Here is a 26275-nt window from a genome sequence, read left to right as displayed (position 1 = left end):
AGCCCATGTGCGGCACAGAGGACGTGCGTACACTTGGTAGAGCCCATGTCCTGCACAGAGGACGTGCGTACACTTGGTAGAGCCCATGTCCTGCACAGAGGATGTGCGTACACTTGGTAGAGCCCATGTCCTGCACAGAGGACGTGCGTACACTTGGTAGAGCCCATGTCCTGCACAGAGGACGTGCGTACACTTGGTAGAGCCCATGTCCTGCACAGAGGACGTGCGTACACTTGGTAGAGCCCATGTCCGGCACAGAGGACGTGCGTACACTTGGTAGAGCCCATGTCCTGCACAGAGGACGTGCGTACACTTGGTAGAGCCCATGTCCTGCACAGAGGACGTGCGTACACTTGGTAGAGCCCATGTCCGGCACAGAGGACGTGCGTACACTTGGTAGAGCCCATGTCCGGCACAGAGGACGTGCGTACACTTGGTAGAGCCCATGTCCTGCACAGAGGACGTGCGTACACTTGGTAGAGCCCATCTCCTGCACAGGGGAGGTGCGTACACTTGGTAGAGCCCATCTCCTGCACAGGGGACGTGCGTACACTTGGTAGAGCCCATCTCCTGCACAGGGGACGTGCGTACACTTGGTAGAGCCCATGTCCTGCACAGGGGACGTGCATACACTTGGTAGGGCCCATTTCCTTCACAGGGGACGTGCGTACACTTGGTAGAGCCCATGTCCTGCACAGAGGACGTTCGTACACTTGGTAGAGCCCATCTCCTGCACAGAGGACGTGCGTACACTTGGTAGAGCCCATGTGCGGCACAGAGGACGTGCGTACACTTGGTAGAGCCCATGTCCTGCACAGAGGACGTGCGTACACTTGGTAGAGCCCATGTCCGGCACAGAGGATGTGCGTACACTTGGTAGAGCCCATCTCCTGCACAGGGGAGGTGCGTACACTTGGTAGAGCCCATCTCCTGCACAGGGGACGTGCGTACACTTGGTAGAGCCCATGTCCTGCACAGAGGACGTGCGTACACTTGGTAGAGCCCATGTCCGGCACAGAGGACGTGCGTACACTTGGTAAAGCCCATGTCCTGCACAGAGGACGTGCGTACACTTGGTAGAGCCCATGTCCTGCACAGAGGACGTGCGTACACTTGGTAGAGCCCATGTCCTGCACAGAGGACGTGCGTACACTTGGTAGAGCCCATCTCCTGCACAGGGGAGGTGCGTACACTTGGTAGAGCCCATCTCCTGCACAGGGGACGTGCGTACACTTGGTAGAGCCCATCTGCTGCACAGAGGACGTGCGTACACTTGGTAGAGCCCATGTCCTGCACAGAGGACGTGCGTTCACTTGGTAGAGCCCATGTCTGGCACAGAAGATGTGCGTACACTTGGTAGACCCCATGTCCGGCACAGAGGACGTGCGTACACTTGGTAAAGCCCATGTCCTGCACAGAGGACGTGCGTACACTTGGTAGAGCCCATCTCCTGCACAGAGGACGTGCGTACACTTGGTAGAGCCCATGTCCTGCACAGAGGACGTGCGTACATTTGGTAGAGCCCATGTCCGGCACAGAAGATGTGCGTACACTTGGTAGAGCCCATGTCCGGCACAGAGGACGTGCGTACACTTGGTAAAGCCCATGTCCTGCACAGAGGACGTGCGTACACTTGGTAGAGCCCATGTCCTGCACAGAGGACGTGCGTACACTTGGTAGAGCCCATGTCCTGCACAGAGGACGTGCGTACACTTGGTAGAGCCCATGTCTGGCACAGAAGATGTGCGTACACTTGGTAGAGCCCATGTCCGGCACAGAGGACGTGCGTACACTTGGTAGAGCCCATGTCCTGCACAGAGGACGTGCGTACACTTGGTAGAGCCCATGTCCTGCACAGAGGACGTGCGTACACTTGGTGGAGCCCATGTCCGGCACAGAGGACGTGCGTACACTTGGTGGAGCCCATGTCCGGCACAGAGGACGTGCGTACACTTGGTAGAGCCCATGTCCGGTACAGAGGACGTGCGTACACTTGGTAGAGCCCATGTCCGGCACAGAGGACGTGCGTACACTTGGTAGAGCCCATGTCCGGCACAGAGGACGTGCGTACACTTGGTAGAGCCCATGTCCTGCACAGAGGACGTGCGTACACTTGGTAGAGCCCATGTCCTTCACAGAGGACGTGCGTACACTTGGTAGAGCCCATGTCCGGCACAGAGGACGTGTGTACACTTGGTAGAGCCCATCTCCTGCACAGGGGAGGTGCGTACACTTGGTAGAGCCCATCCCCTGCACAGAGGATGTGCGTACACTTGGTAGAGCCCATGTCCTGCACAGGGGACGTGCGTACACTTGGTAGAGCCCATGTCCTGCACAGAGGACGTGCGTAATCTTGGTAGAGCCCATGTCCTGCACAGAGGACGTGCGTACACTTGGTGGAGCCCATGTCCTGCACAGGGGACGTGCGTACACTTGGTAGAGCCCATGTCCTGCACAGAGGATGTGCGTACACTTGGTAGAGCCCATGTCCTGCACAGAGGACGTGCGTACACTTGGTAGAGCCCATGTCCTGCACAGAGGACGTGCGTACACTTGGTGGAGCTCATGTCCTTCACAGAGGACGTGCGTACACTTGGTAGAGCCCATGTCCTGCACAGAGGACGTGCGTTCACTTGGTAGAGCCCATGTCCGGCACAGGGGACGTGCGTACACTTGGTAGAGCCCATGTCCTGCACAGAGGATGTGCGTACACTTGGTAGAGCCCATGTCCTGCACAGAGGATGTGCGTACACTTGGTAGAGCCCATGTCCTGCACAGAGGACGTGCGTACACTTGGTAGAGCCCATCTCCTGCACAGAGGACGTGCGTACACTTGGTAGAGCCCATGTCCGGCACAGAGGACGTGCGTACACTTGGTAGAGCCCATGTCCGGCACAGAGGACGTGCGTACACTTGGTAGAGCCCATGTCCTGCACAGAGGACGTGCGTACACTTGGTAGAGCCCATGTCCTGCACAGAGGACGTGCGTACACTTGGTAGATCCCATGTCCGGCACAGGGGACGTGCGTACACTTGGTAGAGCCCATGTCCGGCACAGAGGACGTGCGTACACTTGGTAGAGCCCATCTCCTGCACAGGGGAGGTGCGTACACTTGGTAGAGCCCATCTCCTGCACAGGGGACGTGCGTACACTTGGTAGAGCCCATGTCCGGCACAGGGGACGTGCGTACACTTGGTAGAGCCCATCTCCTGCACAGGGGACGTGCGTACACTTGGTAGAGCCCATGTCCTGCACAGGGGACGTGCGTACACTTGGTAGAGCCCATGTCCTGCACAGAGGATGTGCGTACACTTGGTAGAGCCCATCTCCTGCACAGAGGACGTGCGTACACTTGGTAGAGCCCATGTCCTGCACAGAGGATGTGCGTACACTTGGTAGAGCCCATCTCCTGCACAGAGGACGTGCGTACACTTGGTAGAGCCCATCTCCTGCACAGAGGACGTGCGTACACTTGGTAGAGCCCATGTCCGGCACAGAGGACGTGCGTACACTTGGTAGATCCCATGTCCGGCACAGGGGACGTGCGTACACTTGGTAGAGCCCATGTCCGGCACAGAGGACGTGCGTACACTTGGTAGAGCCCATCTCCTGCACAGGGGAGGTGCGTACACTTGGTAGAGCCCATCTCCTGCACAGGGGACGTGCGTACACTTGGTAGAGCCCATGTCCGGCACAGGGGACGTGCGTACACTTGGTAGAGCCCATCTCCTGCACAGGGGACGTGCGTACACTTGGTAGAGCCCATGTCCTGCACAGAGGACGTGCGTACACTTGGTAGAGCCCATGTCCTGCACAGAGGACGTGCGTACACTTGGTAGAGCCCATGTCCTGCACAGAGGACGTGCGTACACTTGGTAGAGCCCATGTCTGGCACAGAAGATGTGCGTTCACTTGGTAGAGCCCATGTCCGGCACAGAGGACGTGCGTACACTTGGTAGAGCCCATGTCCTGCACAGAGGACGTGCGTACACTTGGTAGAGCCCATGTCCTGCACAGAGGACGTGCGTACACTTGGTGGAGCCCATGTCCGGCACAGAGGACGTGCGTACACTTGGTGGAGCCCATGTCCGGCACAGAGGACGTGCGTACACTTGGTAGAGCCCATGTCCGGTACAGAGGACGTGCGTACACTTGGTAGAGCCCATGTCCGGCACAGAGGACGTGCGTACACTTGGTAGAGCCCATGTCCGGCACAGAGGACGTGCGTACACTTGGTAGAGCCCATGTCCTGCACAGAGGACGTGCGTACACTTGGTAGAGCCCATGTCCTTCACAGAGGACGTGCGTACACTTGGTAGAGCCCATGTCCGGCACAGAGGACGTGTGTACACTTGGTAGAGCCCATCTCCTGCACAGGGGAGGTGCGTACACTTGGTAGAGCCCATCCCCTGCACAGAGGATGTGCGTACACTTGGTAGAGCCCATGTCCTGCACAGGGGACGTGCGTACACTTGGTAGAGCCCATGTCCTGCACAGAGGACGTGCGTAATCTTGGTAGAGCCCATGTCCTGCACAGAGGACGTGCGTACACTTGGTGGAGCCCATGTCCTGCACAGGGGACGTGCGTACACTTGGTAGAGCCCATGTCCTGCACAGAGGATGTGCGTACACTTGGTAGAGCCCATGTCCTGCACAGAGGACGTGCGTACACTTGGTAGAGCCCATGTCCTGCACAGAGGACGTGCGTACACTTGGTGGAGCTCATGTCCTTCACAGAGGACGTGCGTACACTTGGTAGAGCCCATGTCCTGCACAGAGGACGTGCGTTCACTTGGTAGAGCCCATGTCCGGCACAGGGGACGTGCGTACACTTGGTAGAGCCCATGTCCTGCACAGAGGATGTGCGTACACTTGGTAGAGCCCATGTCCTGCACAGAGGATGTGCGTACACTTGGTAGAGCCCATGTCCTGCACAGAGGACGTGCGTACACTTGGTAGAGCCCATCTCCTGCACAGAGGACGTGCGTACACTTGGTAGAGCCCATGTCCGGCACAGAGGACGTGCGTACACTTGGTAGAGCCCATGTCCTGCACAGAGGACGTGCGTACACTTGGTAGAGCCCATGTCCTGCACAGAGGACGTGCGTACACTTGGTAGATCCCATGTCCGGCACAGGGGACGTGCGTACACTTGGTAGAGCCCATGTCCGGCACAGAGGACGTGCGTACACTTGGTAGAGCCCATCTCCTGCACAGGGGAGGTGCGTACACTTGGTAGAGCCCATCTCCTGCACAGGGGACGTGCGTACACTTGGTAGAGCCCATGTCCGGCACAGGGGACGTGCGTACACTTGGTAGAGCCCATCTCCTGCACAGGGGACGTGCGTACACTTGGTAGAGCCCATGTCCTGCACAGGGGACGTGCGTACACTTGGTAGAGCCCATGTCCTGCACAGAGGATGTGCGTACACTTGGTAGAGCCCATCTCCTGCACAGAGGACGTGCGTACACTTGGTAGAGCCCATGTCCTGCACAGAGGATGTGCGTACACTTGGTAGAGCCCATCTCCTGCACAGAGGACGTGCGTACACTTGGTAGAGCCCATCTCCTGCACAGAGGACGTGCGTACACTTGGTAGAGCCCATGTCCGGCACAGAGGACGTGCGTACACTTGGTAGATCCCATGTCCGGCACAGGGGACGTGCGTACACTTGGTAGAGCCCATGTCCGGCACAGAGGACGTGCGTACACTTGGTAGAGCCCATCTCCTGCACAGGGGAGGTGCGTACACTTGGTAGAGCCCATCTCCTGCACAGGGGACGTGCGTACACTTGGTAGAGCCCATGTCCGGCACAGGGGACGTGCGTACACTTGGTAGAGCCCATCTCCTGCACAGGGGACGTGCGTACACTTGGTAGAGCCCATGTCCTGCACAGGGGACGTGCGTACACTTGGTAGAGCCCATCTCCTGCACAGGGGACGTGCGTACACTTGGTAGAGCCCATGTCCTGCACAGGGGAGGTGCGTACACTTGGTAGAGCCCATCTCCTGCACAGGGGACGTGCGTACACTTGGTAGAGCCCATGTCCTTCACAGAGGATGTGCGTACACTTGGTAGAGCCCATCTCCTGCACAGGGGACGTGCGTACACTTGGTAGAGCCCATGTCCGGCACAGGGGACGTGCGTACACTTGGTAGAGCCCATGTCCTGCACAGGGGACGTGCGTACACTTGGTAGAGCCCATGTCCGGTACAGAGGACGTGCGTACACTTGGTAGAGCCCATGTCCTGCACAGAGGATGTGCGTACACTTGGTAGAGCCCATGTCCTGCACAGAGGATGTGCGTACACTTGGTAGAGCCCATGTCCTGCACAGAGGATGTGCGTACACTTGGTAGAGCCCATGTCCGGCACAGGGGACGTGCGTACACTTGGTAGAGCCCATGTCCTGCACAGAGGATGTGCGTACACTTGGTAGAGCCCATGTCCTTCACAGAGGATGTGCGTACACTTGGTAGAGCCCATCTCCTGCACAGAGGATGTGCGTACACTTGGTAGAGCCCATGTCCGGCACAGGGGACGTGCGTACACTTGGTAGAGCCCATGTCCTGCACAGAGGATGTGCGTACACTTGGTAGAGCCCATGTCCTGCACAGAGGATGTGCGTACACTTGGTAGAGCCCATGTCCTGCACAGAGGACGTGCGTACACTTGGTAGAGCCCATCTCCTGCACAGAGGACGTGCGTACACTTGGTAGAGCCCATGTCCGGCACAGAGGACATGCGTACACTTGGTAGAGCCCATGTCCTGCACAGAGGACGTGCGTACACTTGGTAGAGCCCATGTCCTGCACAGAGGACGTGCGTACACTTGGTGGAGCCCATGTCCGGCACAGAGGACGTGCGTACACTTGGTGGAGCCCATGTCCGGCACAGAGGACGTGCGTACACTTGGTAGAGCCCATGTCCGGTACAGAGGACGTGCGTACACTTGGTAGAGCCCATGTCCGGCACAGAGGACGTGCGTACACTTGGTAGAGCCCATGTCCGGCACAGAGGACGTGCGTACACTTGGTAGAGCCCATGTCCTGCACAGAGGACGTGCGTACACTTGGTAGAGCCCATGTCCTTCACAGAGGACGTGCGTACACTTGGTAGAGCCCATGTCCGGCACAGAGGACGTGTGTACACTTGGTAGAGCCCATCTCCTGCACAGGGGAGGTGCGTACACTTGGTAGAGCCCATCTCCTGCACAGAGGATGTGCGTACACTTGGTAGAGCCCATGTCCTGCACAGGGGACGTGCGTACACTTGGTAGAGCCCATGTCCTGCACAGAGGACGTGCGTAATCTTGGTAGAGCCCATGTCCTGCACAGAGGACGTGCGTACACTTGGTGGAGCCCATGTCCTGCACAGGGGACGTGCGTACACTTGGTAGAGCCCATGTCCTGCACAGAGGATGTGCGTACACTTGGTAGAGCCCATGTCCTGCACAGAGGACGTGCGTACACTTGGTAGAGCCCATGTCCTGCACAGAGGACGTGCGTACACTTGGTGGAGCTCATGTCCTTCACAGAGGACGTGCGTACACTTGGTAGAGCCCATGTCCTGCACAGAGGACGTGCGTTCACTTGGTAGAGCCCATGTCCGGCACAGGGGACGTGCGTACACTTGGTAGAGCCCATGTCCTGCACAGAGGATGTGCGTACACTTGGTAGAGCCCATGTCCTGCACAGAGGATGTGCGTACACTTGGTAGAGCCCATGTCCTGCACAGAGGACGTGCGTACACTTGGTAGAGCCCATCTCCTGCACAGAGGACGTGCGTACACTTGGTAGAGCCCATGTCCGGCACAGAGGACGTGCGTACACTTGGTAGAGCCCATGTCCTGCACAGAGGACGTGCGTACACTTGGTAGAGCCCATGTCCTGCACAGAGGACGTGCGTACACTTGGTAGAGCCCATGTCCTGCACAGAGGACGTGCGTACACTTGGTAGATCCCATGTCCGGCACAGGGGACGTGCGTACACTTGGTAGAGCCCATGTCCAGCACAGAGGACGTGCGTACACTTGGTAGAGCCCATCTCCTGCACAGGGGAGGTGCGTACACTTGGTAGAGCCCATCTCCTGCACAGGGGACGTGCGTACACTTGGTAGAGCCCATGTCCGGCACAGGGGACGTGCGTACACTTGGTAGAGCCCATCTCCTGCACAGGGGACGTGCGTACACTTGGTAGAGCCCATGTCCTGCACAGGGGACGTGCGTACACTTGGTAGAGCCCATGTCCTGCACAGAGGATGTGCGTACACTTGGTAGAGCCCATCTCCTGCACAGAGGACGTGCGTACACTTGGTAGAGCCCATGTCCTGCACAGAGGATGTGCGTACACTTGGTAGAGCCCATCTCCTGCACAGAGGACGTGCGTACACTTGGTAGAGCCCATCTCCTGCACAGAGGACGTGCGTACACTTGGTAGAGCCCATGTCCGGCACAGAGGACGTGCGTACACTTGGTAGATCCCATGTCCGGCACAGGGGACGTGCGTACACTTGGTAGAGCCCATGTCCGGCACAGAGGACGTGCGTACACTTGGTAGAGCCCATCTCCTGCACAGGGGAGGTGCGTACACTTGGTAGAGCCCATCTCCTGCACAGGGGACGTGCGTACACTTGGTAGAGCCCATGTCCGGCACAGGGGACGTGCGTACACTTGGTAGAGCCCATCTCCTGCACAGGGGACGTGCGTACACTTGGTAGAGCCCATGTCCTGCACAGGGGACGTGCGTACACTTGGTAGAGCCCATCTCCTGCACAGGGGACGTGCGTACACTTGGTAGAGCCCATGTCCTGCACAGGGGAGGTGCGTACACTTGGTAGAGCCCATCTCCTGCACAGGGGACGTGCGTACACTTGGTAGAGCCCATGTCCTTCACAGAGGATGTGCGTACACTTGGTAGAGCCCATCTCCTGCACAGGGGACGTGCGTACACTTGGTAGAGCCCATGTCCGGCACAGGGGACGTGCGTACACTTGGTAGAGCCCATGTCCTGCACAGGGGACGTGCGTACACTTGGTAGAGCCCATGTCCGGTACAGAGGACGTGCGTACACTTGGTAGAGCCCATGTCCTGCACAGAGGATGTGCGTACACTTGGTAGAGCCCATCTCCTGCACAGGGGACGTGCGTACACTTGGTAGAGCCCATGTCCGGCACAGGGGACGTGCGTACACTTGGTAGAGCCCATGTCCTGCACAGGGGACGTGCGTACACTTGGTAGAGCCCATGTCCGGTACAGAGGACGTGCGTACACTTGGTAGAGCCCATGTCCTGCACAGAGGATGTGCGTACACTTGGTAGAGCCCATGTCCTGCACAGAGGACGTGCGTACACTTGGTAGAGCCCATGTCCTGCACAGAGGACGTGCGTACACTTGGTGGAGCTCATGTCCTTCACAGAGGACGTGCGTACACTTGGTAGAGCCCATGTCCTGCACAGAGGACGTGCGTTCACTTGGTAGAGCCCATGTCCGGCACAGGGGACGTGCGTACACTTGGTAGAGCCCATGTCCTGCACAGAGGATGTGCGTACACTTGGTAGAGCCCATGTCCTGCACAGAGGATGTGCGTACACTTGGTAGAGCCCATGTCCTGCACAGAGGACGTGCGTACACTTGGTAGAGCCCATCTCCTGCACAGAGGACGTGCGTACACTTGGTAGAGCCCATGTCCGGCACAGAGGACGTGCGTACACTTGGTAGAGCCCATGTCCTGCACAGAGGACGTGCGTACACTTGGTAGAGCCCATGTCCTGCACAGAGGACGTGCGTACACTTGGTAGATCCCATGTCCGGCACAGGGGACGTGCGTACACTTGGTAGAGCCCATGTCCGGCACAGAGGACGTGCGTACACTTGGTAGAGCCCATCTCCTGCACAGGGGAGGTGCGTACACTTGGTAGAGCCCATCTCCTGCACAGGGGACGTGCGTACACTTGGTAGAGCCCATGTCCGGCACAGGGGACGTGCGTACACTTGGTAGAGCCCATCTCCTGCACAGGGGACGTGCGTACACTTGGTAGAGCCCATGTCCTGCACAGGGGACGTGCGTACACTTGGTAGAGCCCATGTCCTGCACAGAGGATGTGCGTACACTTGGTAGAGCCCATCTCCTGCACAGAGGACGTGCGTACACTTGGTAGAGCCCATGTCCTGCACAGAGGATGTGCGTACACTTGGTAGAGCCCATCTCCTGCACAGAGGACGTGCGTACACTTGGTAGAGCCCATCTCCTGCACAGAGGACGTGCGTACACTTGGTAGAGCCCATGTCCGGCACAGAGGACGTGCGTACACTTGGTAGATCCCATGTCCGGCACAGGGGACGTGCGTACACTTGGTAGAGCCCATGTCCGGCACAGAGGACGTGCGTACACTTGGTAGAGCCCATCTCCTGCACAGGGGAGGTGCGTACACTTGGTAGAGCCCATCTCCTGCACAGGGGACGTGCGTACACTTGGTAGAGCCCATGTCCGGCACAGGGGACGTGCGTACACTTGGTAGAGCCCATCTCCTGCACAGGGGACGTGCGTACACTTGGTAGAGCCCATGTCCTGCACAGGGGACGTGCGTACACTTGGTAGAGCCCATCTCCTGCACAGGGGACGTGCGTACACTTGGTAGAGCCCATGTCCTGCACAGGGGAGGTGCGTACACTTGGTAGAGCCCATCTCCTGCACAGGGGACGTGCGTACACTTGGTAGAGCCCATGTCCTTCACAGAGGATGTGCGTACACTTGGTAGAGCCCATCTCCTGCACAGGGGACGTGCGTACACTTGGTAGAGCCCATGTCCGGCACAGGGGACGTGCGTACACTTGGTAGAGCCCATGTCCTGCACAGGGGACGTGCGTACACTTGGTAGAGCCCATGTCCGGTACAGAGGACGTGCGTACACTTGGTAGAGCCCATGTCCTGCACAGAGGATGTGCGTACACTTGGTAGAGCCCATGTCCTGCACAGAGGATGTGCGTACACTTGGTAGAGCCCATGTCCTGCACAGAGGATGTGCGTACACTTGGTAGAGCCCATGTCCGGCACAGGGGACGTGCGTACACTTGGTAGAGCCCATGTCCTGCACAGAGGATGTGCGTACACTTGGTAGAGCCCATGTCCTGCACAGAGGATGTGCGTACACTTGGTAGAGCCCATGTCCTTCACAGAGGATGTGCGTACACTTGGTAGAGCCCATCTCCTGCACAGAGGATGTGCGTACACTTGGTAGAGCCCATGTCCGGCACAGGGGACGTGCGTACACTTGGTAGAGCCCATGTCCTGCACAGAGGATGTGCGTACACTTGGTAGAGCCCATGTCCTGCACAGAGGATGTGCGTACACTTGGTAGAGCCCATGTCCTGCACAGAGGACGTGCGTACACTTGGTAGAGCCCATCTCCTGCACAGAGGACGTGCGTACACTTGGTAGAGCCCATGTCCGGCACAGAGGACGTGCGTACACTTGGTAGAGCCCATGTCCTGCACAGAGGACGTGCGTACACTTGGTAGAGCCCATGTCCTGCACAGAGGACGTGCGTACACTTGGTAGATCCCATGTCCGGCACAGGGGACGTGCGTACACTTGGTAGAGCCCATGTCCGGCACAGAGGACGTGCGTACACTTGGTAGAGCCCATCTCCTGCACAGGGGAGGTGCGTACACTTGGTAGAGCCCATCTCCTGCACAGGGGACGTGCGTACACTTGGTAGAGCCCATGTCCGGCACAGGGGACGTGCGTACACTTGGTAGAGCCCATCTCCTGCACAGGGGACGTGCGTACACTTGGTAGAGCCCATGTCCTGCACAGAGGATGTGCGTACACTTGGTAGAGCCCATCTCCTGCACAGAGGACGTGCGTACACTTGGTAGAGCCCATGTCCTGCACAGAGGATGTGCGTACACTTGGTAGAGCCCATCTCCTGCACAGAGGACGTGCGTACACTTGGTAGAGCCCATCTCCTGCACAGAGGACGTGCGTACACTTTGTAGAGCCCATGTCCGGCACAGAGGACGTGCGTACACTTGGTAGATCCCATGTCCGGCACAGGGGACGTGCGTACACTTGGTAGAGCCCATGTCCGGCACAGAGGACGTGCGTACACTTGGTAGAGCCCATCTCCTGCACAGGGGAGGTGCGTACACTTGGTAGAGCCCATCTCCTGCACAGGGGACGTGCGTACACTTGGTAGAGCCCATGTCCGGCACAGGGGACGTGCGTACACTTGGTAGAGCCCATCTCCTGCACAGGGGACGTGCGTACACTTGGTAGAGCCCATGTCCTGCACAGGGGACGTGCGTACACTTGGTAGAGCCCATGTCCTGCACAGGGGAGGTGCGTACACTTGGTAGAGCCCATCTCCTGCACAGGGGACGTGCGTACACTTGGTAGAGCCCATGTCCTTCACAGAGGATGTGCGTACACTTGGTAGAGCCCATCTCCTGCACAGGGGACGTGCGTACACTTGGTAGAGCCCATGTCCGGCACAGGGGACGTGCGTACACTTGGTAGAGCCCATGTCCTGCACAGGGGACGTGCGTACACTTGGTAGAGCCCATGTCCGGTACAGAGGACGTGCGTTCAACTGGAGCCCACAGTTCCAGTATTGCATGACCTGACAACATTTCTTACCCCTGGTTGTTTTCCCTTAGAGGATTTGTCCATGTTCATGAGAACTATTAGGACACCTGGAAGTGAATGGAGAACATGATGCACTAGATCACCCCTGCAGTGTGACGTGGGGCAGACAATGGCACCCACTAATCAGACCCTCTACCAGCTAAAGGGGGATTGGTATGAGGAGACTGCGGGGAGCCACAGGGTGGATCACAGGATCCCTTTTAGTCAGGCAGCGACTCCGAAAAGTATTAAGTGACGTAAACTCTCAGGAGGCCTCAGACAACACAATGTGCGGAGAACCAGGGGTCATAGGGGTCACACCTCCCCTGTAGAGGAGGGAAGGTGAAAAGCCTCCAGACTTTTTATTCATCAGTTTGTGTATTTTGCTGTTGACACGTAGCGGAGGAATAAACCTTTTTACCTGTGTTTGTCTTTTGTTCCCTGGATCAGATGACAAAGCTCCGGTGACGGACACCAACATCCCTTCCCACCTGGAGCAGATGCTGGAGATTCTGGTGCAAGAAGAAAGTGAGCGGGAGTCTGGAGAGACGGGGCCGTGTATGGAGTACTTACTGCACCATAAAGTGCTGGAGACGCTGTACACCCTGGGGAAAGCAGACGTGAGTCCTCTGTGCATGGTGTCATGGTGGAGCGGGATCTATCAGCGTATTATTTACTTCCTTTGCTGTGATTATTATGTGCATATAATAAAATCCTTCAGCGATCGCCACCTTCTCCCGTTTCCAGTGCCGCGCTGGTACTTTTTTTGCACCGTGTGACCACAGTTCACACAGCGTCTTTTGTGTGCGAACCTGAACTTGCTTTTTCATGCGAGTCTATGAGAGCGTCGGATATGAGTCTCGCAGGTTTATAGCGATATCGTGAGGTCACATAGTGCGGGGAGCAGCGTCGGGAAGTATATGAGCCCTGTATACACCACGTTTATGGCTCAGAGGGCAAATAATACAATATAGTATGTGTCGCAGGACTGATACTGACGGGGGGTGTTCATGGTTTAGTGGCTGATAGTAATGATTTGTGTTATGTCTACATGTGTCGCTTCTCCTCAGTGTCCTCCGGGTATGAAGCAGCAGGTGCTCGTCTTCTACACAAAGCTGTTAGGACGAATTAAGCAGCCTCTGCTCCCACATATCAACGTGCACCGCCCCGTCCAGGTAACCGGAGCCGGATCAGATGTGCCGTTCTGGATTAATGTTTGCAGCTACTGTCGCTTTCCTCTTTTCTCATTCCAAAATAAAGTTGCCCTTAAAGGAAACCCAACATCTTTCCTGGGTCGCCGCCATGTATGTATTGTTTATTGATTGCTGCATATTCCAAAAAACAACTGGTGTGAGTGACATTCTTGGCAACAGCAGTGTCACCTATTGCAAATCTTCACCTCCCTGACTACATGTTGGGAGTTGGGTGTATGCACGCCCACAGGGGAGATAGGGCCTGACCCGAGTGTATGCACGCCCACAGGGGAGAGAAAGCCTGATCCGGGTGTATGCACGCCCACAGGGGAGATAGGGCCTGACCCGAGTGTATGCATGCCCACAGGGGGGAGAGAGCCTGATCCTGGTGTACGCACGCCCACAGGGGAGACAGAGCCTGATCCGGGTGTATGCACGCCCACAGGGGAGATAGGGCCTGACCCGAGTGTATGCACGCCCACAGGGGAGAGAGAGTCTGATCCTGGTGTACGCACGCCCACAGGGGAGAGAGAGCCTGATCTGGGTGTACGCACGCCCACAGGGGAGAGAGGGCCTGATCCGGGTGTATGCACGTCCACAGGGGAGAGAGAGCCTGATCTGGGTGTACGCACACCCACAGGGGAGATAGGGCCTGACCCGGGTGTATGCACGCCCACAGGGGAGAGAGTGCCTGACCCGAGTGTATGCACGCCCACAGGGGAGAGAGAGTCTGATCCTGGTGTACGCACGCCCACAGGGGAGAGAGAGCCTGATCCGGGTGTACGCACGTCCACAGGGGAGAGAGAGTCTGATCCTGGTGTACGCACGCCCACAGGGGAGAGAGAGCCTGATCCGGGTGTACGCACGCCCACAGGGGAGAGAGGGCCTGATCTGGGTGTATGCACGCCCACAGGGGAGAGAGAGCCTGATCTGGGTGTACGCACACCCACAGGGGAGATAGGGCCTGACCCGGGTGTACGCACGCCCACAGGGGAGAGAGCCTGATCCGGGTGTACACACGCCCACAGAGGAGAGAGGGCCTGATCTGGGTGTACGCACGCCCACAGGGGAGAGAGAGCCTGATCTGGGTGTACGCACGCCCACAGGGGAGAGAGCCTGACCCGAGTGTATGCACGCCCACAGGGGAGAGAGAGTCTGATCCTGGTGTACGCACGCCCACAGGGGAGAGAGAGCCTGATCCGGGTGTACGCACGCCCACAGGGGAGAGAGCCTGATCCGGGTGTACACACTCCCACAGGGGAGAGAGAGCCTGATCCGGGTGTACGCACGCCCACAGGGGAGAGAGGGCCTGATCTGGGTGTACGCACGCCCACAGGGGAGAGAGAGCCTGATCTGGGTGTACGCACACCCACAGGGGAGATAGGGCCTGACCCGAGTGTATGCACGCCCACAGGTGAGAGAGAGTCTGATCCTGGTGTACGCACGCCCACAGGGGAGAGAGAGCCTGATCCGGGTGTACGCACGCCCACAGGGGAGAGAGCCTGATCCGGGTGTACACACGCCCACAGAGGAGAGAGGGCCTGATCTGGGTGTACGCACGCCCACAGGGGAGAGAGAGCCTGATCTGGGTGTACGCACGCCCACAGGGGAGAGAGCCTGACCCGAGTGTATGCACGCCCACAGGGGAGAGAGAGTCTGATCCTGGTGTACGCACGCCCACAGGGGAGAGAGAGCCTGATCCGGGTGTACGCACGCCCACAGGGGAGAGAGCCTGATCCGGGTGTACACACTCCCACAGGGGAGAGAGAGCCTGATCCGGGTGTACGCACGCCCACAGGGGAGAGAGGGCCTGATCCTGGTGTACGCACGCCCACAGGGGAGAGAGAGCCTGATCCGGGTGTACGCACGCCCACAGGGGAGAGAGCCTGATCCGGGTGTACACACGCCCACAGAGGAGAGAGGGCCTGATCTGGGTGTACGCACGCCCACAGGGGAGAGAGAGCCTGATCTGGGTGTACGCACGCCCACAGGGGAGAGAGCCTGACCCGAGTGTATGCACGCCCACAGGGGAGAGAGAGTCTGATCCTGGTGTACGCACGCCCACAGGGGAGAGAGAGCCTGATCCGGGTGTACGCACGCCCACAGGGGAGAGAGCCTGATCCGGGTGTACACACTCCCACAGGGGAGAGAGAGCCTGATTCGGGTGTACGCACGCCCACAGGGGAGAGAGGGCCTGATCTGGGTGTACGCACGCCCACAGGGGAGAGAGGGCCTGATCTGGGTGTACGCACGCCCACAGGGGAGAGATGGCCTGATCTGGGTGTACGCATGTCCACAGGGGAGAGAGGGCCTGATCTGGGTGTACGCACGCCCACAGGAGAGAGAGAGCCTGATCCGGGTGTATGCACGCCCACAGGGGAGAGAGGGCCTGATCTGGGTGTACGCACGCCCACAGGGGAGAGAGAGCCTGACCCGGGTGTATGCACGCCCACAGGGGAGACAGAGCCTGATCTGGGTGTACGCACGCCTACAGGGGAGATAGGGCCTGATCTGGGTGTATGCACGCCCACAGGGGAGAGAGGGCCTGATCTGGGTGTATGCACGCCCACAGGGGAGAGAGAGCCTGATCCGGGTGTATGCACGCCCACAGGGGAGAGAGAGCCTGATCCGGGTGTATGCACGCCCACAGGGGAGAGAGAGCCTGACCCGGGTGTATGCACGCCCACAGGGGAGACAGAGCCTGATCTGGGTGTATGCACGCCCACAGGGGAGAGAGAGCCTGATCCGGGTGTATGCACGCCCACAGGGGAGAGAGAGCCTGATCCGGGTGTATGCACGCCCACAGGGGAGAGAGAGCCTGATCCGGGTGTACCCACGCCCACAGGGGACAGAGAGCCTGATCCGGGTGTATGCACGCCCACAGGGGACAGAGAGCCTGACCTGGGTGTGCGCACGCTCACAGGGGAGAGAGAGCCTGATCCGGGTGTACCCACGCCCACAGGGGACAGAGAGCCTGACCTGGGTGTGTGCACGCTCACAGGGGAGAGAGAGCCTGATCCGGGTGTACCCACGCCCACAGGGGAAGAGAGCAGATCCGGGTGTACGCACGCCCACAGGGGTGAGAGCCTGATCCAGGTGTACCCACGCCCACAGGGGAGAGAGAGTCTGATCCGGGTGTACCCACGCCCACAGTGGAGAGAGCCTGACCCGGGTGTACGCACGCTCACAAGGGACAGAGCCTGACCCGGGTGTACGCACGCCCACAGGGGAGAGAGAGCCTGATCTGGGTGTACCCACGCCCACAGGGGAGAGAGAGCCTGATCCGGGTGTACGCACGCCCACAGGGGACAGAGAGCCTGATCCTGGTGTATGCAAGCCCACAAGGGAGAGAGAGCCTGACCCGGGTGTACCCACGCCCACAGGGGAGAGAGAGACTGACCTGGGTGTACGCACACCCACAGGGGAGAGAGAGCCTGACCCGGGTGTATGCACACCCACAGGGGAGAGAGAGCCTGACCCGGGTGTACGCACACCCACAGGGGAGAGAGAGCCTGACCCGGGTGTACGCACACCCACAGGGGAGAGAGAGCCTGACCCGGGTGTACGCACACCCACAGGGGAGGCCAAACCTGATCCGGGTGTACGCTTTCCTTCAGGGGAGCCCGAACCTTATCAGGGTGACTGCACGGTCACACGGGAGAGAGAGCCTGATCAGTGGGATGACTGCCATGAGGGAATCAATGACCCCCAATTAGTCTCCCACTAATTGGTATATAGCCACCGCAGGTGTAAGTTTGTTTTTGGAACCTGCAGGAATCACTGAGCAATAAATTGGTGGCTGTTTGGGGGCCTGGGAAAGCTTCAGGTTCCCTGTAAAGGGCTCTGGTATTTAATGTTTTTCTGTCATATAATGAAAAGTTCTTCAGCTTTCTGTCACTTTTTGTTTACATTCTGCTGCTTTGCTGAAATCAAAATGATGACCTGTGACAGATTTGGCAGGTTCCCCCGAGGACGGAACTGAGGCACACCGAATATTACATTGATCCTCTGACTCTTTAATAAAAAGCATTTTTATTCTTTACCTTTGTCTTCGTGATAGAAACTTATCCGGCTGTGTGGAGAAGTCCTCGCCAATCCGACGGAGAATGAAGAGATCCAGTTCTTATGTATAGTGTGCGCCAAGCTGAAGCAGGATCCCTATCTCGTCAACTTCTTTCTAGAAGTAAGTTCTGGAACATGGACGCTCCTCTGTGGGGGGTTTCATTTCAAGAAAAGAGGTCCCCAAATGCTTTTATACATGTAAAATAACAGGCACAGATGGTGCCGGCTCTCCCCGTAATCGGCGCCGGCTCTCCCCGTGTTCGGCGCCGGCTCTCTGCTGCTGCTCTGTGTATTGGCTGCAGTGTTGACATCATGACTACAGTGCACATCACAGCTGCAGCCAATCAGTGAACTCAGCGGATCTGCCTGTGCAGATAACATGGGCCCAATGTGTTCAGTGATTGGCTGCAGCAGTGATTCGCTCTGTAATCATGACGTCACCGCTACATCCAATACATAGAGACAGGAACAGGGGTGGAGAACCAGCAATGGACCCGGGGAGGGTGACACAGGCTCTGTTTATTATTCTAGAAGAACAGAGGCATTTTGGGGCCCCTTCTGCTAAAGTGGAGACCCCCGTTTAATAAAACTGCTATTAGATATAGTTCTTCTCATAATGGGGAGATTTCTTAGCTTTTTGTGTGTTTCTGGTTTATTTTGCCTTCTTACCAGGCTGGTGACATCTTTTTCCTCTCTTTGAATTTCTGCTCTTTTATCTTTTTTTAGAGTAAACTGAAGACGTTTGCCGGTACCGGACCTGCTAATAACCTGCCGGCAGTTTCTGGAGGCGGCATGGAGAAGGTTGTGGCTAATGACACGGGGCAGGGGCAGTCTCCAGGGACAGCAAGCAATGAGGCAGGTGAAGAAGTACATGCGAACCCTGACCTCCCGAAAACTACCCCCACGGACAAGCTGGAAGCCTGCGCAGCCCCCGGACCATCCACTAATCACATCCTGCAAGACTATAATCTGGTCAATTCCTTATTGAACCTGACAAAGAGCCCGGTGCGTGCGATGTCTGCAGATCCTCCCGTCACGTACTGTATATGTGATGGGCGCCAGTGTATAATGTCTACTGTCATCTGTTCCAGGACGGACGGATAGCGGTCAAAGCCTGCGAAGGGTTAATGTTGCTTGTGAGTCTTCCAGAGCCGGCAGCTGCAAAGTGCCTGACCCAGAACACGGCCCTGTGTGAGCTGCTGACGGACCGGCTGACCTCGCTGTACCGTGCGCTGCCACAGTCCATCGACCCCCTGGACATCGAAACTGTAGAGGGGATTAATTGGGGGTAAGAACATTATAACTCTCTGTTGGGTCCTTTCAGTGGTGATTAGACATTACTACATGAAGGTGATCACATCGCCCTGTCTATGAGCTTCATCCGTGACACGGGTGCACATCGACTGATTACTTACTATATGTCCGAGTCTCAGACGTTTAGGACATATACTACATGATGGTGAACATACCGCCCTGTCTGAGCTTCCTCCATGCACGGGTGCACATCGACTGATTACTTACAGGATGACCGAGTGTCAGACGTGTAGGACATATACTACATGATGGTGAACATACCGCCCTGTCTGAGCTTCCTCCATGCACGGGTGCACATCGACTGATTACTTACAGGATGACAGAGTGTCAGACGTGTAGGACATATACTACATGATGGTGAACATACCGCCCTGTCTGAGCTTCCTCCATGCACGGGTGCACATCGACTGATTACTTACAGGATGACCGAGTGTCAGACGTGTAGGACATATACTACATGATGGTGAACATACCGCCCTGTCTATGAGCTTCCTCCATGAACGGGTGCACATCGACTGATTACTTACAGGATGTCCGAGTCTCAGACGTGTAGGACATATACTGCATGATGGTGAACATACCGCCCTGTCTATGAGCTTCCTCCATGCACGGGTGCACATTGACTGATTACTTACAGGATGTCCGAGTCTCAGACGTGTAGGACATATACTACATGATGGTGAACATACCGCCCTGTCTATGAGCTTCCTCCATGCACGGGTGCACATTGACTGATTACTTACAGGATGTCCGAGTCTCAGACGTGTAGGACATATACTACATGATGGTGAACATACCGCCCTGTCTGAGCTTCCTCCATGAACGGGTGCACATCGACTGATTACTTACAGGATGTCCGAGTCTCAGACGTGTAGGACATATACTACATGATGGTGAACATACCGCCCTGTCTGAGCTTCCTCCATGAACGGGTGCACATCGACTGATTACTTACAGGATGTCCGAGTCTCAGACGTGTAGGACATATACTACATGATGGTGAACATACCGCCCTGTCTGAGCTTCCTCCATGCACCTCCGCACATCGACTGATTACTTACTGGATGTCCGAGTCTCAGACATGTAGAACATATACTGCATGATGGTGAACATACCGCCCTGTCTGAGCTTCCTCCATGCACGGGTGCACATCGACTGATTACTTACAGGATGTCTGAGTCTCAGACATGTAGGACATATACTACATGATGGTGAACATACCGCCCTGTCTGAGCTTCCTCCATGCACGGGTGCACATCGACTGATTACTTACAGGATGTCTGAGTCTCAGACATGTAGGACATATACTACATGATGGTGAACATACCGCCCTGTCTGAGCTTCCTCCATGCACGGGTGCACATCGACTGATTACTTACTGGATGTCCGAGTCTCAGACGTGTAGGACATATACTGCATGATGGTGAACATACCGCCCTGTCTGAGCTTCCTCCATGCACGGGTGCACAGCATCGACTACTTACAGGGTATTCTACGCTCAGATGTGTATGATATATTAACGGGCCGTGTATTAAATGTCTCATTGATGCAGGTTTCTCCTCTGGGAAACTTGCCTGTCTGCATTGTGAACCTCTGCCATAGTGCTTACAAGTGCAATAGAAAAGGTCTTGTAAGCCCTGATCATGTTCCGCTTCTAGCAGCGGTGGTCAGTCTCCAAGGCAACGAGCAGGAAAGAAAAGTGTAAAACTGCTCATATTCACAACTATCCAACAACATCCGTTTACGAAGATGAGAACAGCACTAAAGGGGCTGCAATAAAATAAACCTTAGATGTAGTGCATTGCATGCTGTAGGTTATTCCGGTAAAAGGCTCGTCCAGTGATGGAAACCTTTCTCCATAGAGATCCCTGAACTGAATATGGAGTGTGGGGCTCTCTGTGTCCAGCGTCACATTGTCACTTTGACTTCTGGATTTTTAACTGTTCCTCTCCAGACAAGGACAGAGCAAGAGTCAGCGTCTGCGGCTCATGGGTCGTGATTTGCTCAGGTCTGAGGTCTGGAGACAATTCACCAGTGAACTCCCATTTACCAAAGGAAAGCTGTTCCTTGCTGTGGGTTAATAGCGGGGGTCTTCTCCTAGACCCTGATTGCTGTCTACACCGCACACACTTGTTAGATTTCATTCTGCAGCTTTTATGTTACATTTTCTTCAGCACAATTTATACAGGAATTGACTTTCCCCCTTTATTCTCCGCAGGCTGGATTCATACAATGTTAAGGAGGACGCCTCGGCCTTTCCTGGAAAAAGGGCCTTAATCTCTTTCCTGTCCTGGTTTGATTATTGCGACCAGCTTATTAAAGAAGCCCACAGGGTGAGGGATCAGTGCGATAGAGATTCGGGATAGAGAAGCACTTGTAGTGGTCTGTCTGGGGGTCGGACCCTCCTATAGCGTACGTTAGTGATGTGTACTGAGGATAAGTCATCAGTGCTGGAGCACATGAGAAGGAGCTTTAATCATTTTGTATTTGAGAATTGGAATAAATGTTTGATTTTACTTTTCAATTTGACAGTAAAGATTCCCAAAAGCAAAAAAGAACCATCATTTCCGTGTGCACAGATTGAGTTCTCCGCTCACATTACAGATAGTGATTTACAGTTCCAGGTGTTGGTTTCTCCGTAGATGGCGGCCACCACCTTGGCTCAGTCGGTGAGGGAGAGGTTCCTGGTTAACGTGCTGGAGCCGCAGCTCATGCAGACGTAAGTATCGGGGGCGCCAAAGTGGCGATATCCACATAATTTGTGGGGAAAAAATGTTTAATTTTAATATTCCTATTTTTTTTGTAAACCAATTATAGGAAGGATACAGATTATTTAGAGGCTTTTCATATTCCATATAAATACAGTACAGACCAAAAGTTTGGACACACCTTCTCATTTAAAGATTTTTCTGTATTTTCATGACTATGAAAATTGTACATTCACACTGAAGACATCAAAACTATGAATTACCACATGTGGAATTATATACTTAACAAAAAAGTGTGAAACAACTGACAATATGTCTTATATTCTAGGGTCTTCACAGTAGCCACCTTCTGCTTTGATGACTGCTTTGTACACTCTTGGCATTCTCTTGATGAGCTTCAAGAGGTAGTCACCGGAAATGGTCTTCCAGCAATCTTGAAGGAGTTCCCAGAGATGCTTAGCACTTGTTGGCCCTTTTGCCTTCACTCTGCGGTCCAGCTCACCCCAAACCATCTCGATTGGGTTCAGGTCTGGTGACTGTGGAGGCCAGGTCATCTGGCGTAGCCCCCCATCACTCTCCTTCTTGGTCAAATAGCCCTTACGCAACCTGGAGGTGTGTTTGGGGTCATTGTCCTGTTGAAAAATAAATGATGGCCCAACTAAACGCAAACCAGATGGAATAGCATGCCGCTGCAAGATGCTGTGGTAGCCATGCTGGTTCAGTATGCCTTCAATTTTGAATAAATCCCTAACAGTGTCACCAGCAAAGCAGCCCCACACCATCACACCTTCTCCTCTGAGGCTGGGAACCAGGCATGTAGAGTCCATCCGTTCACCATTTCTGCGTCGCACAAAGACACGGTGGTTGGAACCAAAGATCTCAAATTTGGACTCATCAGACCAAAACACAGATTTCCACTGGTCTAATGTCCATTCCTTGTGTTCTTTAGCCCAAACAAGTCTCTTCTGCTTGTTGCCTGTCCTTAGCAGTGGTTTCCTAGCAGCTATTTTACCATGAAGGCTGCTGCACAAAGTCTCCTCTTAACAGTTGTGGTAGAGATGTGTCTGCTGCTAGAACTCTGTGTGGCATTGACCTGGTCTCTAATCTGAGCTGCTGTTAACCTGCGATTTCTGAGGCTGGTGACTCAGATAAACTTATCCTCAGAAGCAGAGGTGACTCTTGGTCTTCCTTTCCTGGGGCGGTCCTCATATGAGACAGTTTCTTTGTAGCACTTGATGATTTTTGCAACTGCATTTGGAGACACTTTCAAAGTTTGCCCAATTTTTCGGACTGACTGACCTTCATTTCTTAAAGTAATGATGGCCACTCGTTTTTCTTTACTTAGCTGCTTTTTTCTTGCCATAATACAAATTCTAACAGTCTATTCAGTAGGACTATCAGCTGTGTATGCACCAGACTTCTGCACAACACAACTGATGGTCCCAACCCCATTTATAAGGCAAGAAATCCCACTTATTAAACCTGACAGGGCACACCTGTGAAGTGAAGACCATTTCCGGTGACTACCTCTTGAAGCTCATCAAGAGAATGCCAAGAGTGTGCAAAGCAGTCATCAAAGCAAAAGGTGGCTACTGTGAAGACCCTAGAATATAAGACCTATTTTCAGTTGTTTCACACTTTTTTGTTAAGTCTATAATTCCACATGTGGTAATTCATAGTTTTGATGCCTTAAGTGTGAATGTACAATTTTCATAGTCATGAAAATACAGAAAAATCTTTAAATGAGAAGGTGTGTCCAAACTTTTGGTCTGTACTGTATGTCAGACTCGTATCATAGCTCTTCTCTTATAATACATGGAAGCATCAGTGCAACGATCCCGAGGCTTTTTTTTATTTTTTTACTACTTTTTACGTGTGTGTGTGTGTGTGTGTGTGTGTGTGTGTTTTTTTTTTCTTTTATTCCTCTTAGACTTGAGCTGCTTTGGGTCTTACTTGTGGTGCGTGATATTCTCATCCTCCTATTTCTCTTTCCCAGGTCAGAGATTGGGATCCTCACGGCCACCTCCCTACTTCATCGAATTGTGCGGCAAGTGACATCCGAGTCTTTGCTGGAGGAGATTGTTCATTTCCTACTGGGGGAGCAGCGAGATCCGGAGACGCTGAGCGGCGCTCAGAGGTTCCCATTACGCCATCGCCTCATAGAGCACTGTAACCACATATCAGATGAGGTGAGGCTGCACCCGTGTTCACCGGGTCATGGGGTGATGCTTCTGGTGGCAGAAAACTCAACTGGGAGTCAAAATAATAGACTGATGATCAGTGATAAATGTGCCTTTAGTGATGTGTACAAAGATGGCAGGTGGGATGATCTGACGTACAGTCCCTGTGGATGCTGTTCTGAAGACCCCATCAGATGTCATCTGCGAGGTTTGCAGAGTGTTCTGCCATTTACCCAATATAGACAATAAAATAAAATGGCTAAGAGAAAATGCCATACACAAGAGAACTTAGACCTGCAACCAGGCCATAGCATATCACAGATGTGAAGACTCTGACTCTGAGCCTCCTGATGACCTACATAACGCAGGCGAAACGCGGCTTTTGATTTCCACTGGAGGCGGCTGATAAGTTACATTTTTTCTTTCTGTGTAAGTTACATATATGTCCGAGGCTGTCTTGCGGTTTGCTCGGCATGAGAATGGTCTGGAGATAAGCAGTATATTAACCCCTTAAGCCCCGGAGCATTTTCCATTTTTGCATTTTCATTTTTGCTCCCCTTGTTCCCAAAGCCATAGCGTTTTTATTTTTTGGTCAATATGGCCATGTGAGGGCTTATTTTTTGTGGGACGAGTTGTACTTTTCAACGCCATTACTAGTTTTACCATATCCTGTATGGGAAAACGGGAAAAAAATTCCAAGTGCGGTAAAATTGCAAAAAAAGTGCAATACCACAGTTGTTTTTTATTTATTTTTTTTACCACGTTCACTGAATGCTAAAACTGACCTGCCCTTCTCATTCTACAGGTCATTACGAGTTCATAGACACCAAACATGTATAGGTTCTTTTATATTTAAGTGGTGAAAAAAAATTCCAAAATTTGGTAAAAAAAAAAAAAAAAATAGCGCCATTTTCTAAGACCCGTAGCGTCTCCATTTTTCATGATCTGGGGCTGGTTGATGGCTTATTTTTTGCGCACCGGGCTGACATTTTTATTGATAACATTTGGGGTAGATCCGATGTTTTGATCGCCCGTTATTGCATTTTATTGCAATTTTGCGGCGACCAAAAAACGTAATTCTGGCGTTTAGAATTTTTTTCTCATTACGCCGTTTACCGATCGGATTAATTCTTTTTTTATATTGATAGATCTGGCGATTCTGAACGCGGCGATACCAAATATGTGTATGTGGGGTTTATTTTTTATTATTTTATTTTGAATGGGGCGAAAGGGGGGGGTTTAAACTTTTTTATATTTTTTTTTATATATATATTTTTAAAAACTTTTTTTTTTACTTTTTGCATGCTTCTATAGTCTCCATAGGAGACTAGAAGCAGCAACTATCCAATCGCCACTGCTACATAGAGGTGATGAGCAGATCCCCTGCATGCAGCAGAAATGGTCCTGTGCTATGAGCGCCGACCACTAGGTGGCGCTCATAGCGACCAGCTCATGACAACCACAGGCGTCTGCTGCAGACTCTGGGTTGTCATGCCCACCCATCGGCGACCCGCGATCACGTGACTGGATCGCCGGTGGGCGGGGCTTATGACGCGCTACCCGGAAGCACGCGTTAAATGCTGCTGTCAGAGATTGACAGCGGCATTGAACATGTTAACAGCCGCGGATGGATCGCGATTCCACCCGCGGCTGTTGCGGGCACATGTCAGCTGTAAGAATCAGCTGACATGTGCTCCGTTCAGTGAGGGCTCAGCGCAGCAGCCCTCATTGAACGGGGGGTACGCAAATATGCGTACTAATACATCCCCGGTATTTAAGGGGTTAAATGTGTCTCCCCAGTCATCTACAAAACATATCTGTGGCTATCTCTATACATGTTCTGTCCTCTATACATGTTCTGTCTTCTATAGATCTCTATATATGTTCTGTCTTCTATAGATCTCTATATATATCTTCTGTCTTCTATAGATCTCTATATATATCTTCTGTCTTCTATAGATCTCTATATATATCTTCTGTCTTCTATAGATCTCTATATATATCTTCTGTCTTCTATAGATCTCTATATATATCTTCTGTCTTCTATAGATCTCTATATATATCTTCTGTCTTCTATAGATCTCTATATATATCTTCTGTCTTCTATAGATCTCTATATATATCTTCTGTCTTCTATAGATCTCTATATATATCTTCTGTCTTCTATAGATCTCTATATATATCTTCTGT

The 26275-nt window shown here is 54.1% G+C and overlaps 1 protein-coding gene across 1 annotated transcript in view; it reads left to right on the top strand.

Moving 5' to 3' along the window:
* The window catches only part of FHIP2A (FHF complex subunit HOOK interacting protein 2A), a 124887-nt gene that overhangs the window by 90984 nt on the left and 7628 nt on the right, over positions 1-26275 (top strand). Inside the window, exons 3-10 of the mRNA XM_073684632.1 lie at positions 13079-13248; positions 13699-13803; positions 17882-18004; positions 18610-18888; positions 18975-19171; positions 21416-21530; positions 21840-21916; positions 23902-24094. Coding sequence (XP_073540733.1) covers positions 13079-13248; positions 13699-13803; positions 17882-18004; positions 18610-18888; positions 18975-19171; positions 21416-21530; positions 21840-21916; positions 23902-24094 — 1259 coding nt within the window. The remainder of the gene's footprint in view (positions 1-13078; positions 13249-13698; positions 13804-17881; positions 18005-18609; positions 18889-18974; positions 19172-21415; positions 21531-21839; positions 21917-23901; positions 24095-26275) is intronic.

This window comes from Phyllobates terribilis, unplaced genomic scaffold (assembly GCF_046119375.1).
Source record: "Phyllobates terribilis strain yellow unplaced genomic scaffold, ASM4611937v1 Scaffold_5__5_contigs__length_657084704, whole genome shotgun sequence".
Classification (NCBI taxonomy): Eukaryota; Metazoa; Chordata; class Amphibia; order Anura; family Dendrobatidae; genus Phyllobates; species Phyllobates terribilis.
The sequence above is the reverse complement of the archived record's forward strand: the minus strand, read 5'-3'. Positions and strand labels throughout refer to the sequence as shown.